This window comes from Lissotriton vulgaris, unplaced genomic scaffold (genome assembly GCF_964263255.1).
Source record: "Lissotriton vulgaris unplaced genomic scaffold, aLisVul1.2 SCAFFOLD_372, whole genome shotgun sequence".
Lineage (NCBI taxonomy): Eukaryota > Metazoa > Chordata > Amphibia > Caudata > Salamandridae > Lissotriton > Lissotriton vulgaris.
In genome coordinates, this window is record NW_028252847.1 from 1,417,122 (window position 1) to 1,436,678 (window position 19,557).

The window sequence follows — 19,557 nt, forward strand, 5'->3', positions numbered from 1 at the left end:
CACACAGTTGCTCTTCTCCTGGATTAAGGGAACAGATTTGGAGAGATTTCATGTTAAAACCTGTCTTACCGCAGTCTTTAATTCACTAGCAAAAGTGAAATTGAATTGTAATGAGACGATGCACCTCCACTGGATCCCCAAGAGTACGGTACAAGATTGGGGATTTTTTTTTTATAATACGCTGTCATTTGGTCCCCAAATTAACAGGTTGGTTGGAACCTGCTTTGGAATCATGAGATCTACGAAGACATTTCGGCCTCTCTTATCGTTCCATTCCAAGAAATCAGTCGTTCAGGCTTTGATCACATCCTGTATTGACTACGGCAATGCCCTTAATGTAGACCTTCCGGAATATCTTCAGGACAAACTTCAGGTGATTACGAATGCAGCAGTTTGACTCCTGCTCAATCTCCCAAGACGGTCGCGCATTAGGCTGCATCTTTGGGATCTCCAATGGATGCCCATTAGGGAGAGAGTGAAATGCAACTCTATGGTGCTGGTTAAAAAGAAGCTAAAAACCTGGTTCTTCTTGGTAAACTGAGTTTGTTTTCTCTCTGGCCTTCAGATTGTACTGCACCGGGACACTCCCTGGAGTAGCTGCACGCAATATGTCTCCTATCATATGATATCATGTTATCAGCAACCACAAACATGACCACTCGTTTACGTAAAAACAGATCTACCCTTTTGTTGTTTACTTTTGCATGCCCAAGGTAAAAACAAGAAAGATACGAATTGGCTTTTCAAACATTTATTGAAACAATTGTAATATTGGATAAAAAGAGTGTGCTGCAATTATTAGTAAAAAAAACAAAGCAGTGTAACCAGCATTACAAGAATGGTGTAAAAGAGTTTGAGGTGTTTTCCTTTTTGGACCCACTTTGGCACTCCCTTAGTTTTGCGTTTTAGTCATTTTTAGGCTGCCCCTGCTTGCTCTCCATAGCCATATATAGCACATTTGGGTTTGCGATATTATTTTGGGAATATGCTGTAAATCTTGTTTGTTATTCAGGGACTCTTCGTAGGGTTTCGTCTACATATTTTCTGCAAAGTCATCTAGAATACATAAAAAGATGGTGTACTGTTTTCTCTGCTCATTTAGTAATAGCACCTATTATTTAGACATAACACGGTCACACAACTGCATCTCCTGCACAATAGTTTTATCCTATAAATGGTGTTCAGTCCCCACGGAGGCAGAGAGGAGAATTTCGGCAGAGGGGACTGTTCTGGAACGATAGCAGTGTCTGACATGCAACCCTGCCTAAACTACGTTTACACTCATGATGCGGACCACCTAACTACAAACGCCAGGTCTGGGGTCTTAGACCAATCCCAGAGATCGCACATATATCCCTGTGCTCACAAAATAAGGGTAGAACTAGACAGATATATAATTTGCCATGGTTGGGATATTTGTCCTATACAGTCTGGTACTTATTATAATTACTTTGTTTAGTTGCATCTGCCTATTGATCGCAGCACATTTGCTTCCTAAAAGACTACAATAGTTTTAATAAATGTATAGTAAACTTTCTTTGTGTTTTTCTAATGTTCACTATGGGCATGCATGAGTGAGTGAGTGAGTAACAAAAGGGGAGGATCCATTTCCACAGTGCCCTTGGGGATAGAGGGTCGTGTTTGAGGTTGCCGAAATCACCTGTTACTCTGGGAAGATTAGGCGTTCAGGTGAGGCACTGTGTGCTGCCAGGATTGGGCCGACAAGTACTGACATTGTAGAGAGGCTCAGTCCCTACACTCTGACGTCCTGTCGTCCTAACACACAGCTCTTCTTTACCAGCTGAATCTGTGCAATAGGTTCAACCATTATAAAATTACTATGTTGTTATATGGATATATTATTCTACTCCTACCTAACAGTACCTATACTTTTGAGAGCTTAGTGGAAGTACACTTTGCCATATACCTTGGGATACCCTATCCTGCTTACCTGACTGTGATGTATCACAAAGGTAACCCGTGTGGAACAGGTTATCGTACATCTTTTTTTGACTTCAGTATTTGTCTGCATGTTAAACTATAAGGCAAAAACAATTATGTTGCGTTTAGATATTTCCAAGGCACACTGTTTGATTTTAAAACCTACAATTTCCACTCAATTACATAATCGTTCTCAGTTGACTTTACCCATGCTGTAAGAGAGACATGTCATTGAGTATAACATCAAATGCATATGATACAATATTTTTCAAAGAATAAATGTGAGTGGAAAATGCAGTCATGCCATTGTCCACATCAGCCAATGCATTTTACAAATGAATCCTGTCAATTTGTCTTAAGCGTTCAGCGGCTTCCACAGTTCATTGGAAGTGGCGTATCGGAATATTTTAGTATGTGGTGACCTAGGACCCAACAAGAAATCTTGTAAATCCATGTCATCAGAAAGGAAAAATAGATGTTCCTTAACTACGGATAATGTGGAAACAGCAAAGCTTAGCAATCAGGGACAGGTTATGTTTAATTAAACAATAATGGCCAGGAATAGCAGCCACATCTCTTACCGCTGCGTGCTGAAATTTACTTTGCATTAGGTACATGGCATGCTTTATACTGTACAGCGGGTGCAATAAAGTGAAACGTGTCCCACTTTAGGCAGGAAGTACTAGTCCAGATGGTCATAAATATTGTGATTAGATAATTTATCGAACTCTGATAGGAGGGACCATAAATACTAACTGGAAGTCACATTCTGAGGTGGTCCAGGTGGCTGGGTGTGTTATCTAGGGTAACGCTTTGTTGGGCATTGTTTGGGATTTATGTGATGAATGCAGCGTACCGGCTGCTCTGCTATCGTCCTTGGCCAGAATGCAGGCTCTCTGATGTGTATTTTGTTGGATTTGAGTGTGTGCATCTGACTTGTTTCTTTAGGTATTACATCCTGGGGCCATATGTGATTTACTGCTGCAGTCTTCCAGGTGTGTTGAGACTTGTTCCATATCTGGTGTCTCCATCACATGAAGTGCTCGGGATGAACAGAGGACAGCTGTGTTATATTGATCTGATAAAGGGTCACTCTGGAACCGTAACAAGTATTATATGGTGAATTTAGGTAGCTCAGGCAACAGTTGTTCTGTGGTGTGCTGGACAAGACCGGGTCCTTTCTATAAATGAAACCTGAATCTAATATCCCCCACCCCCCTAATTGAGTTATCAACTACTACCCTGGCTGTTTGTGTCTGTGTATTGTGCATAAGCGGTTCCTGTTTCTAGTTTGTGGTGTGCGTGTTTCCCTTTCATTGGGTGTCCTAATCCGGTGTATTCCCCCTCAGGGTAGCCTTCTTCACGCAGGCCCATATATGTTGCAGGGTGCGTCACATCAAGAGCAAGATTACAACCAATGGTAATGAGGCCTTACGTAGGCCTGCGATCCCCCTTGCTACCCAGGTAAACAAACCTGTAAACCATTCCATGTTTGGGGCACCTCCTTTCTTAATAATGACCTGCTGTAGGTTGTACAGTGTTTGGAAGGCGATTGACAGTGTGCAATTGTCAAGGTCTTTCATGGGGATGAAGGTACAGCATACTGTACCTATCTTGGCGCATACACCCCCTTCCGTTGTGGTATTAAGTCCAACACATACTGGTTCTACATCCCAATGAGGCAGAAGGCACACATTTTATCTTTGCGTTTTGGCCATTTTCAGTGGTGTTCATCATTTTCAGCAGGTCCCACCAGATGATCTGCAGCCACCGAGTGTTGGTCTTGGTTTGCCGGTGAAAAGGGGATTGAACCTATAACTATTTGTGGATTGGTGAAGAGCCAGAACTCTGTAGCAATGTTCCTTGAATCTGTCCTAACCAAAGGACTCAGCTGACCTTGTTTTGCATATTTGTGTAGAAGCGTGGTGCCTTTGCTGATGAGGTGATGAAGTGCAGAAAGACTTATGTAGGCATGTAGAGGGTGACCAGTGACCAGGTCCCACACCAGCCTGGGATGAACAGGGTGGGGTTGTGGTTGCCGCATGGCCAGTAGTAGTCCATCAAGGCAGAGGTACCCCACTACATGTCCTTATTACAGGTTGTACTCTGGCATATTGCTGTTTACCCGTATGGGTATCATCCCCTTCCCCCGAAAACACAAGGAATACACTGGTAGTCTCCTGACCATCATGAGCTTCCCATTACCCTCTAATCATGTATACCTTCCTGCCTCTGAGTTCCAAGTATCTTGGCATTGGGTCAGTAGAGTTTCATTCAACCCGCACCCACTTTTGTTCCCCAAATTGATGGCTCTGCAGGTTAACTGAACATTGGGGTACTACTTGTTGTTCATAAATACTGCTCCAGTTATACTAAGGGCTTGCCTTGGTCAACAGGTTGGTGCCACTGCTGACACGTTAATGCACTGGGCGGATGTCTTGGTGAGCTCCAAGAAGCCCTTGTGGGGGGCTCTGTTTAGGCCCTGTGTTCCAATACCAATTCTGCTCCTTTTTTTAGTTTGTTTAACTGGGACTGGTTCTCATCCTGCTGTGTCAGGATGTAAAGGACTTCGGGTATGATATTGTACTTGGTTAGGTTCACTGTGACTTTCTGTGGTGCTGTGGTGTTAGGCTGGAGTTTGGCTTTTATTCGTCATCGGTATAAGTGTATGAGGCACAATGATGAACCTTTTGCATGGGGTATCAATTAGCAAACAGAGCAGGAGTTGGGTAGATGCCTTGCTTCCTACTTAGATCAAGTGTTGATACCAGGTATTGTGTGATAGAGAAATATGTATCATTGTGTGTAGTGAAGTTGTAGGTTGAATGGGTTAGATCCTGAGACACACTCTGGACCACTTAACCTGGTGTCCTTTGCGGAAACTTGACCTGTTCCTGTAAGGTGACATAGATTTGATGTCAAATATGGGGTGGGGAGATCTATGGGCGCTCCTATCTGCAAAGTTCGCAAAGTCCGGGGGGAAGCCCTACGGGTGCTTCTGGCCCCAAAGTGTTCATAGTTCATATTGGAAAGAGTCTGTTCTGGTGACTCCTTTGATGGTAGAGAATATCTGACAAGTGGTACTATGACTTTCCCTTTGACCTTGACAGCTGCGGGAGTTGAAAAGACAACTTTGAGGGGCCTTTCAAACTTGCCTTTTCTCCACTGGCGATGAATGTTGCGGATTAGGGCTTGGTTGATGGACTGCGGTATGGTGTAGGTTAGGCCCATGGAGGTGCGCATCACCTCCCATTGGGCAACTTGTTTAGAGAGGAGTCTACACGTTTTGGTCAGTTCAGAGAATTGTAGATACATTTCATTACATACGGCCTCAGAGCTGAATTCTGCACTTAGTTTGGTTCTGCTCTAAGGTATTGGCATCTAAATTGTGCTACCAATGACTAGCTGATGCGGGGAGGGGAGTCAGGTGGTGGTCTGTGCTTGCGGTCACACTTAGAAGACATTGGACACAATGTACACCAAGGGTCTCATTTAGATTTTGGCAGACAGGTTACTCCATCACATGCGTGACAGGTATCACGTCCACCATATTAGAAGTGCATTATATCCTGTGACAATTGTAGTAAGGTGGACTGGGATATCTGTCACATTTGTGATGCAATAACCATTCTGCTAAACTGCAAATCAATCTTCAAGTCTGCAACCAATGTTGTATCAGAGAAATTCACAATGACAGGAAGGGGGCCTAGAAGCAGCTGTAGTCCCAGAGGCACTGAAAAGGGAATCTGAGTTTGAAAGTCTGGACTGATAGCAAGTGCACCATGGATCTGTTGTGGGTAAGCCTGAGAAGCAGGGTGATTTTTAGAATCGTTTTATGTCCTTTGCTGATATTGCCTGACACCTGGACCCTCACCTCTTCCTCAAGACAGGCAGCTTCCAGGTGTTGTGCTTTCTAAGGATCTGGTACACTCTTGTAAAGGGTCAAATTGGTAACACCCTTGCAGCAAGTGCCCTTATGAGCCACAGTAATAAGATACAGTGCACACCAATACCCAGCCCAGTAAAGGCCTGAAACAGACTCAAGATGGAGCATGTACCTACATGTTTGCCTCCTCTGTTGGTACCTCATAAGTAGCGACCTGTGCCCTTCCTCCATGTGTATGCCCCAGGCGAGGTTCTTTAATGACACTTGTGATCCTTGTACTGCCAAACATGGCCTCTCGACTATCAGACTTTTACCTGATGTCTGCTGTGTGCATCCAGTCACTTCCCTGCTTTAACTGTCAGGCCCATCCCCCCACAGAGTAGCATGCTGGCACCACACGGAAGATATTAAGTCAGATACCCTTGTAAGGAAGAAAAGACAAAAAGCGGACCCGTATTGGCAGCAGAGATATCGCAGGTATATTACTGGCTGTGATGGAATGTCTATAATCAATGCTGCAATCTTCGCACAAATGCTTGAACCAACCCGAGGAAAGTGGCAAAGATAACTTAACAAACAGAAAAGTAAAGACAGGAGTTGGAACTTCAGCTGCTCCAGTGTGAACAGGAAAGTATTGTCAAGAAGAGTGTGAATGAGCTACATTTCTTATATACTTCCTGGAGCGTTACCTTTATTATATACTTCCTGAAGAGTTTTCTTTGTCATTTAGTTCTCAAAAGGGTTACTGTTGTTATACACTTCCTGAAACTGAAGTGACAGCAGCACATCCTGATCCATCTCTTTTTCCACAATCCCTTCTTGTTTAAATAAAATCTTGGCCATGTGCATCTTCGTAAAGCTGTACCTCTAGCGAGTGGGCACTCCATGTGTACTCTTTCTGTACTAAGTTACTCTGTGAACACTGAAAAATCACCACCTTTTCTGAAGTATGTAAGAGTGGCCTGTTCAATGGAAGATTTAGTTAAATATCTGTATGGTGAAATATCTCTTGGTAACATTCATACATGGTAAAGAAGAGATGTCTTTTACAACTAGTTAAATATTATGTGTTCACATTCTCTTACATTTGCATTTAGTGATTTTAAATCTCTTTACATCCAATAGGAAACCAGACTTCAATGCACAAATGATCGTGAATAATGACAGTAATCGTGCAAATCTGAAAAAAGCTGTTAGAAAAAATGAGCTCCAATATTCTGGAAAAGATCTGCACAGTCCGAGACTGAGGACCCTGAACATAACCTGTTAGATCCAGGAAGAAGCAGTCCAGAGCAATTCAGTGGATCTAAGAGTCTGAGCTGTGCACATCCACGCAACAGGATAAAGAATGACCTCTAGAAAATTAAGGCAACAACACTGACAAACCGCCTCCTGTATAAACAGGCCTCCACCACCAGCTTTGATCATGCGTTTGGTATGAGGTGGATACAGCATTGCTCTGCTTCCTGTAATGATGGCAGACCACCATTCAGCACGCTAGGTGTATTGTAAACTCTGTCTGTCCAAACCACATGAGCACGAGAAAAATACAATGGCAGACAACTGAAGGGTAATGGAAAGAGAGGGTCTTTGATCTACAACAGACTGTCCCAATTTGAATCGAATAGAAGGAAGACGAATCTTTCCCCGTAAACACACAAAACTATTATGCAATCTAAAGACATACCCACCTCCAAAGAAGCTTTACTTGCCAAAATAATAATATATCTAGTTGGTGAGTCTTGTATTTCATTGTGAAATCTGGACTCAACCATCCAAAATACCACGCACATATCGGGAATGTGAGAATAACACAAGTGCTTTATCAACCATGTTATCTCCTCAGGAAACACAGTCATGGGATGCAGACAAATATAAACTGGACCCAGAGACACCAACCAAGAAAGAAAAATCATACACATGCAGCAAGAGCTTTAGTTTGTCATTGTTACTAAAGAACCATAAGCAAACACACACAGGAGAAGCAACGTGCGATTGCAATGAATGCATGAAGAACTTTAGTCAGATAACACTCCTAAAAGATCATCAGCGAACCCACACAGGGGAGAAATCATCCCATTGCAATGAATGTGCTAAGAACTTCAGTCAGTTATCACAACTTCAAAGACATCAGCAAACACACACTGGGGAAAAACCGCACCATTGTACCGAATGTGTGAAGAAATTCAGTCAGTTATTAGACCTCCAAGTACATAAACAAACACACAGAGGGGAAAAACCATTCAAGTGCAGTGAATGTGGAAGGGGTTTTAGTGTTTCCTCTACACTCAAGATTCATCAGCGAACACACACAGGGGAAAAGCCATTCAAATGCAGTGAATGTGGAAGTAGTTTTAGTGTTTCCTCTAAACTCAAGATTCATCAGCGAGCACACACAGGGGAAAAGCCATACAATTGCAGTGAATGTGTGAAGAGCTTCAGTCTGTTATCACATCTCCAGTCACATCAGCGAACACATACTGGGGAAAAACCATACTATTGCAATGAATGTGGAAGTAGTTTTAGTCATTCCTCTACTCTCAGGAGTCATCAACGAACACACACAGGGGAAAAACCATTCAAGTGCAGTGAATGTGTAAAGAGCTTTAGTGGGTCATCAGAGCTACAAAAACATATTCGAACACACACTGGGGAAAAACCATTCCAGTGCAGTGAATGTATGAAGAGCTTTAGTCAGTTATCAAACCTACAGAGACATCAGCGAACACACACAGGGGAAAAACCGTACCATTGCACTGAATGTGTGAAGAGCTTCTGTCGGTTATCAACCCTCCGGAGCCACCAGCGAACACACACAGGGGAAAAACCATCACCACCCAGCCAGTGAGGAACAGCAACAAGACTGCTCTTCAGCACATCCATCCTTATACATAACACACAACAGGGGTTTGCTCCAGGGTGAAACTCACTTTACTTTCACGTTAAACGCAACAAGTTCTAAACTGGAGAATTTATATTTTGGAGCAAGGGGTTTGTACGGCCATTAGTGGCATAATAAATTTGAAACCCAATACTTTATAAATCTGTATTAATGATACATATCCAAACACCACCAATGTATGGACATCCAAGAGACTTTAAAAACACCCCCACTGAGGTGTGTACCAGGATCAAACTCAATTTACTTCAAAGTTAACATGAACTAAATTATGATACAGCAAGAACAATCATGATGCTATGAAATGTACACAATGATTTTATTTTTAGATACGTAATAAAACAACACTTTTTTTTTAATTCATGGTATTTGACTGCTGAGTGCATTTAAAGCGATCTTAAATGTGATTTATTCCTTAAACTATAAAGATAATTTGTGATGTCAGCAAGAAGCCTAGTTTATTTGGCAATAGAGGGGTCAAATCTCGACAGCATGACTGCTTTCAGCTGGGAGTCTGGCGCAGGTTGTATCAGAGGGGACTATTCTCCCCAGTGTGCCTTCTCTTAGTGAGAAGCGGTTCTTTGCTTGAGATGGTTCTACCTCTCCTTCTTTGTTAATGAAGAGAGAAGTGCTACCAGTAATACTGAGATCTGAGATTCACTCCTGTTTTGGCAACTTATTCAGTCGTTTTACCCAATCAGTACCTGATTTAATTAGGAAAGCTAAAATATGTCTGTATCTTGGCAGTCCTCTTGTTAATAATCCATACAATACAACAGGGATTTAAACATGAATTTGTCAAATACAAAAATTGTCTTATTTTTTTAGGTTCTTATATAGCGCTGCGTTATCTAATAATGTCTGATGGGTTTTCATCAAGAGCCCTTTCTTTTTCGGAAGAAGTTTTCCATTGACAGACCTAATGGGATTTCCGATGAAAGGCTGACAATCTGTCCAACTCTTAACAGGGCTGGTGGGTGGGCCGTTGGTTTGGCTGGTATTAAAGCCATTTTTGATAGAGTGCCCTGAATCCAGCCCATCTTTCTTTAGTAATGTTTCTATTTTGAGTTAAATTTGAAGACTGTCCCGCTCATTTATAGTTTGACAGGTGGTCCGCGGTCTACCAGAGGAACAGGTGTAACAACTTCCACTACCCCGTTGGACTACCGTCCACCATATTTAGCGATCTCCACCAACCTGGCTTTCCCTGTGTCTTCAGAGAAGCAACAGGAGCTCCGCTAAAAGCACCTAAAGTTTGCTGAGTTGTTGCCATTTTTCACACGGTTGCCCAACAGACTTTTTGGAATTGCTTCTAAAGGGAGCGTTTGCTTTTTGTAAAACCAATAAATAATGTACTTGATACACTGAGAGCTTTCAACAAGGGAGTCTAGGTCATTTTTCATAGATTTTTTCTGTTTGAGACTGGCAGTCTTTTCATTGTGTTCCTGAAGGGCTTGGGGCTGCTTCGAGCGGACCACGCTCAGGTTAAAACAAACCGAGACGGCCATAGAAGTCTTGCCACATTCTTCTCCCACTTCACTCCCCCCCTAAAATGGTTCACCACTTTCCCCCGAGTCTGATAGGCAGAGATTGCCATTTCTCCATTAGACAGACAGAAACCAAAACCGAACACTTCGACAGTAGGCCGAGACCTGTCATGGAATCCGGTGGTGCCTTCTTCTACATAATGAAGGTGAGAGGGTTTGTTTTCGCTCCTCTTGGGAACACAAGTGTTTACTCGATGTGGGCTTTGCTTTCTTACCACTTAATATTGTTATTTTTTGTGGTGCATGGTGTTGTCTCAGAAGATCTTTGGTCTCTTTCAGAGCTAAGTGATTGTAATGAGCTCTTACAAATAAATGAACATTTTAAATTAATATTTTGTGATTTAATAATTTCTCTTTAAAAACTTCTGTTGCAGTTACTTTACAACTTTTCACTGTACGACTCTGCTTCTCATCTGCCATCGATTCCCCGAGTTCTGAAACAGAAAGGTTAAATCTGCACTTGCTTCAGACCTTGCTGCTGGTTCTTGATGTGACTAAACCAATTAGGATGTGTCACTTATTCAAATACTGAAAATGCTCCTCTCAGGTGGTACAAATTCTCAGCCCTTAGTCGCCTATGGACAACTTTTGTGGCAATCAACCCTTGTGCTGACATAGGGTGACCAGATTTCATTACATGAACGGAGGCTACATTATGCATAAACCTTTTAATGCGTCCCTAAGCAGCTGCATTCATCATAATTAAAAGGTTCCATAAAGAACATTCATAACAAATAAAGGGCATGAGCCAACAAGAGACTGCCTCTTTTAAATGCGTCTCTGAGCAGATAAGTTGCCTTTCCTTGTTACCTTATCTTTAATGTTATTATTTGGCATTTTTTAGTGATATTTTGTGGTTTTGGCTATTGTTCCCTGCCTCCTCTTTCTCATTTGCCTCCATACTGATTTCCAGTTTATGGAAATCCCCCTTTCCTTCCTTCCCTTTGGACTACTTTTAGACCTAGGTTGGTTTATGTTTATGCATATTGATTATTACACTGCTTGTATGTGTACACCCTTTTCCTAATGGTTTTTTCTTTCAGCCGCATAAGTATTCGCCGTTTTTTATCGATATTTCACTGTTAGACATTTTTTTGTAGATATTTCACTGTTATTTTACTGTTAAAGTTGCCACTTGCCTTGCCCGTTTCTTCGGATTCTTCTTTAGGCGATCTCCCCCCTCGTTTGTTGTCCTTGTGTGTTTAATCGCATTTACCATTTGTTTGCCTGCCGTCTAATGATCACGCTCCAAGCGCAAGTACAGCTTACATACTAGTCAGTGTCTAGTTTCATTCAGCCCTCCCTGCCCCAATCCACTATCTCCTGTCTGGGAGGTGCTAGCACCTCCCTGTGACAGGAAACCTTTTGTCCAGGCCTCCCCTGCCGGAGTTTTGGTCAGCAGCAGGAGGCCAGACTTGTGTCTGTGGTAGCAGCATCCATTTTGTGATGCTTAGGCTCTGGGTAGATTTAACCGCGTTTAAGGAAAGTAACATGTCTTCTCCCTCTAGAAGGGTGGAATGCTACCCCTGTCACCAGGACTGGCGATGGGGTAGTATTCCAAAGCGTATGACACCTTACACGACAAGTTTTGATAAAGCCAAACCATAGTTAGCATTGAACCGCGAGGTTCATAATGCACTTAAGAGTATATGGTATGGCAATATCCTAGAACAGCTATAAGGACATGGTTCCAAAAGCTGCAGACAGGGTCAGCTCATGCTAGAGCACCATCTCACAAAAAACCAAGCACTCTGCCTCCAGGTTTGTTAAGGCCTGCCATAGGAGTGACTTATAGGTGCATATGTGTCCAGGTAAAGGGTCAAGTTGGTAACACCCTTGCAGCAAGTGCCCTTATGAGCCTCGGTAATAAGATACAGTGCACACCAATACCCAGCCCAGTAAAGGCCTGAAACAGACCCAAAATGGAGCATTTACTTACATGTTTGCCTCCTCTGTTGGTACCTCATAAGTAGTGACCTGTGCCCTTCCTCCATGTATATGCCCCCAGCGAGGTTCTTTAATGACACTTGTGATCCTTGAACTGCCAAACATGGCCTTTCGACTATCAGACTTTCACCTGATGTCTGCTGTGTGCATCCAGTCACTTCCCTGCTTTAACTGTCAATGAACCCTGTTAAGGGAGTATGCAGACATAAAGGTGTATGGAAGGTGATTACCAGGGAGTAAGGTGAAGCTGAATGTAAGAAATGCCCAAAGGTGTAAATGCTGCACTCCCCCTCAAGCAACGGACATCTTTTCCCACTCTGCCAATGACCCATCCCCCCACAGAGTAGCATGCTGGCACCACACGGAAGACATTAAGTCAGATACCCTTGTAAGGAAGAAAAGACAAAAAGCAGACCCGTATTGGCAGCAGAGATATCGCAGGTATATTACTGGCTGTGATGGAATGTCTATAATCAATGCTGCAATCTTCGCACAAATGCTTGAGCCAACCCCAGGAAAGTGGCAAAGATAACTTAACAAACAGAAAAGTAAAGACAGGAGTTGGAACTTCAGCTGCTCCAGTGTGAACAGGAAAGTACTGTCAAGAAGAGTGTGAATGGAGCTACATTTCTTATATACTTCCTGGAGCGTTACCTTTATTATATACTTCCTGAAGAGTTTTCTTTGTGATATGGTTCTTGAAAGGGTTACCGTCGTTATACACTTCCTGAAACTGAAGTGACAGCAGCACATCCTGATCCATCTCTTTTTCCACAATCCCTTCTTGTTTAAATAAAATCTTGGCCATGTGCATCTTCGTAAAGCTGTACCTCTAGCGAGTTTCTGTACTAAGTTACTCTGTGAACACTGAAAAATCACCTCCTTTTCTGAAGTATGTAAGAGTGGCCTGTTCAATGGAAGATTTAGTTAAATATCTGTATGGTGAAATATCTCTTGGTAACATTCATACATGGTAAAGAAGAGATGTCTTTTACAAATAGTTAAATATTATGTATTCACATTCTCTTACATTTCCATTTAGTGATTTTAAATCTCTTTACATCCAATAGGAAACCAGACTTCAAAGCACAAATGATTGTGAATAATGACAGTAATCGTGCAAATCTGAAAAAAGCTGTTAGAAAAAATGAGCACCAATATTCTGGAAAAGATCTGCACAGTCCGAGACTGAGGACCCTGAACATAACCTGTTAGATCCAGGAAGAAGCAGTCCCAGAGCAATTCAGTGGATCTAAGAGTCTGAGCTGTGCACATCCACGCAACAGGATAAAGAATGACCTCTAGAAAATTAAGGCAACAACACTGACAAACCACCTCCTGTATAAACAGGCCTCCACCACCAGCTTTGATCATGCGTTTGGTATGAGGTGGATACAGCATTGCTCTGCTTCCTGTAATGATGGCAGACCACCATTCAGCACGCTAGGTGTATTGTAAACTCTGTCTGTCCAAACCACATGAGCACGAGAAAAATACAATGGCAGACAACTGAAGGGTAATGGAAAGAGAGGGTCTTTGATCTACAACAGACTGTCCCAATTTGAATCGAATAGAAGGAAGACGAATCTTTCCCCGTAAACACACAAAACTATTATGCAATCTAAAGACATACCCACCTCCAAAGAAGCTTTACTTGCCAAAATAATAATATATCTAGTTGGTGAGTCTTGTATTTCATTGTGAAATCTGGACTCAACCATCCAAAATACCACACACATATCGGGAATGTGAGAATAACACAAGTGCTTTATCAACCATGTTATCTCCTCAGGAAACACAGTCATGGGATGCAGACAAATATAAACTGGACCCAGAGACACCAACCAAGAAAGAAAAATCATACACATGCAGCAAGAGCTTTAGTTTGTCATTGTTACTAAAGAACCATAAGCAAACACACACAGGAGAAGCAACGTGCAATTGCAATGAATGCATGAAGAACTTTAGTCAGATAACACTCCTAAAAGATCATCAGCGAACCCACACAGGGGAGAAATCATCCCATTGCAATGAATGTGCTAAGAACTTCAGTCAGTTATCACAACTCCAAAGACATCAGCAAACACACACTGGGGAAAAACCGCACCATTGTACCGAATGTGTGAAGAAATTCAGTCAGTTATTAGACCTCCAAGTACATAAACAAACACACAGAGGGGAAAAACCATTCAAGTGCAGTGAATGTGGAAGGGGTTTTAGTGTTTCCTCTACACTCAAGATTCATCAGCGAACACACACAGGGGAAAAGCCATTCAAATGCAGTGAATGTGGAAGTAGTTTTAGTGTTTCCTCTAAACTCAGGATTCATCAGCGAGCACACACAGGGGAAAAGCCATACAATTGCAGTGAATGTGTGAAGAGCTTCAGTCTGTTATCACATCTCCAGTCACATCAGCGAACACATACTGGGGAAAAACCATACTATTGCAATGAATGTGGAAGTAGTTTTAGTCATTCCTCTACTCTCAGGAGTCATCAACGAACACACACAGGGGAAAAACCATTCAAGTGCAGTGAATGTGTAAAGAGCTTTAGTGGGTCATCAGAGCTACAAAAACATATTCGAACACACACTGGGGAAAAACCATTCCAGTGCAGTGAATGTATGAAGAGCTTTAGTCAGTTATCAAACCTACAGAGACATCAGCGAACACACACAGGGGAAAAACCGTACCATTGCACTGAATGTGTGAAGAGCTTCTGTCGGTTATCAACCCTCCGGAGCCACCAGCGAACACACACAGGGGAAAAACCATCACCACCCAGCCAGTGAGGAACAGCAACAAGACTGCGCTTCAGTACATCCATCCTTTAACTTAACATACTACAGGGGTTTGCTCCAGGGTGAAACTCACTTTACTTTCACGTTAAACGCAACAAGTTCTAAACTGGAGAATTTATATTTTGGAGCAAGGGGTTTGTACGGCCATTAGTGGCATAATAAATTTGAAACCCAATACTTTATAAATCTGTATTAATGATACATATCCAAACACCACCAATGTATGGACATCCAAGAGACTTTAAAAACACCACCACTGAGGTGTGTACCAGGATCAAACTCAATTTACTTCAAAGTTAACATGAACTAAATTATGATACAGCAAGAACAATCATGATGCTATGAAACGTACACAATGATTTTATTTTTAGATACGTAATAAAACAACACTTTTTTTTTAATTCATGGTATTTGACTGCTGAGTGCATTTAAAGCGATCTTAAATGTGATTTATTCCTTAAACTATAAAGATAATTTGTGATGTCAGCAAGAAGCCTAGTTTATTTGGCAATAGAGGGGTCAAATCTCGACAGCATGACTGCTTTCAGCTGGGAGTCTGGCGCAGGTTGTATCAGAGGGGACTATTCTCCCCAGTGTGCCTTCTCTTAGTGAGAAGCGGTTCTTTGCTTGAGATGGTTCTACCTCTCCTTCTTTGTTAATGAAGAGAGAAGGGCTACCAGTAATACTGAGATCTGAGATTCACTCCTGTTTTGGCAACTTATTCAGTCGTTTTACCCAATCAGTACCTGATTTAATTAGGAAAGCTAAAATATGTCTGTATCTTGGCAGTCCTCTTGTTAATAATCCATACAATACAACAGGGATTTAAACATGAATTTGTCAAATACAAAAATTGTCTTATTTTTTTAGGTTCTTATATAGCGCTGCGTTATCTAATAATGTCTGATGGGTTTTCATCAAGAGCCCTTTCTTTTTCGGAAGAAGTTTTCCATTGACAGACCTAATGGGATTTCCGATGAAAGGCTGACAATCTGTCCAACTCTTAACAGGGCTGGTGGGTGGGCCGTTGGTTTGGCTGGTATTAAAGCCATTTTGTTAGAGTGCCCTGAATCCAGCCCATCTTTCTTTAGTAATGTTTCTATTTTGAGTTAAATTTGAAGACTGTCCCGCTCATTTATAGTTTGACAGGTGGTCCGCGGTCTACCAGAGGAACAGGTGTAACAACTTCCACTACCCCGTTGGACTACCGTCCACCATATTTAGCGATCTCCACCAACCTGGCTTTCCCTGTGTCTTCAGAGAAGCAACAGGAGCTCCGCTAAAAGCACCTAAAGTTTGCTGAGTTGTTGCCATTTTTCACCCGGTTGCCCAACAGACTTTTTGGAATTGCTTCTAAAGGGAGCGTTTGCTTTTTGTAAAACCAATAAATAATGTACTTGATACACTGAGAGCTTTCAACAAGGGAGTCTAGGTCATTTTTCATAGATTTTTTCTGTTTGAGACTGGCAGTCTTTTCATTGTGTTCCTGAAGGGCTTGAGGCTGCTTCGAGCGGACCACGCTCAGGTTAAAACAAACCGAGACGGCCATAGAAGTCTTGCCACATTCTTCTCCCACTTCACTCCCCCCCTAAAATGGTTCACCACTTTCCCCCGAGTCTGATAGGCAGAGATTGCCATTTCTCCATTAGACAGACAGAAACCAAAACCGAACACTTCGACAGTAGGCCGAGACCTGTCATGGAATCCGGTGGTGCCTTCTTCTACATAATGAAGGTGAGAGGGTTTGTTTTCGCTCCTCTTGGGAACACAAGTGTTTACTCGATGTGGGCTTTGCTTTCTTACCACTTAATATTGTTATTTTTTGTGGTGCATGGTGTTGTCTCAGAAGATCTTTGGCCTCTTTCAGAGCTAAGTGATTGTAATGAGCTCTTACAAATAAATGAACATTTTAAATTAATATTTTGTGATTTAATAATTTCTCTTTAAAAACTTCTGTTGCAGTTACTTTACAACTTTTCACTGTACGACTCTGCTTCTCATCTGCCATCGATTCCCCGAGTTCTGAAACAGAAAGGTTAAATCTGCACTTGCTTCAGACCTTGCTGCTGGTTCTTGATGTGACTAAACAAATTAGGATGTGTCACTTATTCAAATACTGAAAATGCTCCTCTCAGGTGGTACAAATTCTCAGCCCTTAGTCGCCTATGGACAACTTTTGTGGCAATCAACCCTTGTGCTGACATAGGGTGACCAGATTTCATTACATGAACGGAGGCTACATTATGCATAAACCTTTTAATGCGTCCCTAAGCAGCTGCATTCATCATAATTAAAAGGTTCCATAAAGAACATTCATAACAAATAAAGGGCATGAGCCAACAAGAGACTGCCTCTTTTAAATGCGGCTCTGAGCAGATAAGTTGCCTTTCCTTGTTACCTTATCTTTAATGTTATTATTTGGCATTTTTTAGTGATATTTTGTGGTTTTGGCTATTGTTCCCTGCCTCCTCTTTCTCATTTGCCTCCATACTGATTTCCAGTTTATGGAAATCCCCCTTTCCTTCCTTCCCTTTGGACTACCTTTAGACATAGGTTGGTTTATATTTATGCATATTGATTATTAAACTGCTTGTATGTGTACACCCTTTTCCTAATGGTTTTTTCTTTCAGCCGCATAAGTATTCGCCGTTTTTTATCGATATTTCACTGTTAGACATTTTTTTGTAGATATTTCACTGTTATTTTACTGTTAAAGTTGCCACTTGCCTTGCCCGTTTCTTCGGATTCTTCTTTAGGCGATCTCGCCCCTCGTTTGTTGTCCTTGTGTGTTTAATCGCATTTACCATTTGTTTGCCTGCCGTCTAATGATCACGCTCCAAGCGCGAGTACAGCTTACATACTAGTCAGTGTCTAGTTTCATTCAGCCCTCCCTGCCCCAATCCACTATCTCCTGTCTGGGAGGTGCTAGCACCTCCCTGTGACAGGAAACCTTTTGTCCAGGCCTCCCCTGCCGGAGTTTTGGTCAGCAGCAGGAGGCCAGACTTATGTCTGTGGTAGCAGCATCCATTTTGTGATGCTTAGGCTCTGGGTAGATTTAACCGCGTTTAAGGAAAGTAACATGTCTTCTCCCTCTAGAAGGGTGGAATGCTACCCCTGTCACCAGGACTGGCGATGGGGTAGTATTCCAAAGCGTATGACACCTTACACGACAAGTTTTGATAAAGCCAAACCATAGTTAGCATTGAACCGCGAGGTTCATAATGCACTTAAGAGTATATGGTATGGCAATATCCTAGAACAGCTATAAGGACATGGTTCCAAAAGCTGCAGACAGGGTCAGCTCATGCTAGAGCACCATCTCACAAAAAACCAAGCACTCTGCCTCCAGGTTTGTTAAGGCCTGCCATAGGAGTGACTTATAGGTGCATATGTGTCCAGATATAGGTTTAGACATAAGTATACTATATCTAAGCAAGGGGTGTTTACACAACCTTGCTACAGCTGAGTGATCAGCCAGTTGTTTCAGTTTGGATGGCCAGCCAGGGGTGGCAAGAGATATTCTGCAGCCCCTGGTAGGCCTTGGATGCACCTATGACCTGGGTACCTATAGTACACTGTACAGGGGCTCATAAGGTGACCCAATCCCAATTGGTGATGTACCTAAAGTACATGGTTGTGTATTTAGAGACAGAACAGCAGGGCTGTGAGTCTGATTAGCAGGCCCACAGCCACATTAAGTCGAAATCCAGTGAAGCAAAAAGCAAACAGTGGGGTGACCATAGGAAAGAAGACCCTACTCTCCTGCAGCAGCAGACCCTGTATTTCCTGTTCTCACCTATACATGAAGGCAGCAGATCCTGTATTGCCTGCTCTCACCCACGCATGATGGCAAGAGACACTGTATTGCCCGGTCTCACCCACACATAATGGCTGCAGGACCTGTGTCGCTGGGTCTCACCCACACATGATGGCAGCAGACCCTGTATCGTTGGAGCTCACCCACACATGATGGCTGCAGGCCCTGTATCGCTGGGTCTCACCCACACATGATTGTAGCAGACCCTGAATTGTGGGGTCTCACCCACACATGATAGCAGCAGACCCTGTATTGCTTGGTCTCTCCCACACATGATGGCAGCAGACCCTGTATTTCCTGGTCTCACCCACACATGATGGCAGGGAGACCCTGTATCGTGGGGTCTCACCCACACATGATGGCAGCAGACCCTGTAGTTCCTGGTCTCACCCACACATGATAGCAGAGGACCCTGTATCGCTGGGTCTCACCCACACATGATGGCAGCAGACCCTGTATCACTCGGTCTCACCCACACATGAAGGCAGCAGACCCTGTATAGCTGGAGCTCCCCCGACATGATTGCAGCAGACCCTGTATCGCTAAGTTTCACCCACACATGATGGCAGCAGACCCTTTATCGCTTGGTCTCACCCACACATGATGGCAGCAGACCCTGTATCGTGGGTTCTCACCCATGCATGATGGCATCAGACCCTGTATTGCCTGGTCTCACCCACACATGATAGCTGCAGACCCTGTAATGCCTGATCTCAC

General features: G+C 42.8%; 1 protein-coding gene across 1 annotated transcript in view; it reads left to right on the plus strand.

Annotated features, from left to right (window-relative positions):
• Window positions 1-15,014, plus strand: part of LOC147661248 (uncharacterized) — a 39,174-nt gene extending 24,160 nt beyond the window's left edge. The window contains exons 2-4 of the mRNA XM_086951205.1: window positions 6,953-8,671; window positions 13,291-13,357; window positions 13,899-15,014. Of these exons, the coding sequence (XP_086807331.1) occupies window positions 7,659-8,671; window positions 13,291-13,357; window positions 13,899-15,014 (2,196 nt within the window). The 5' untranslated portion in view covers window positions 6,953-7,658. The remainder of the gene's footprint in view (window positions 1-6,952; window positions 8,672-13,290; window positions 13,358-13,898) is intronic.
• Window positions 15,015-19,557: the final 4,543 nt, after the last annotated feature.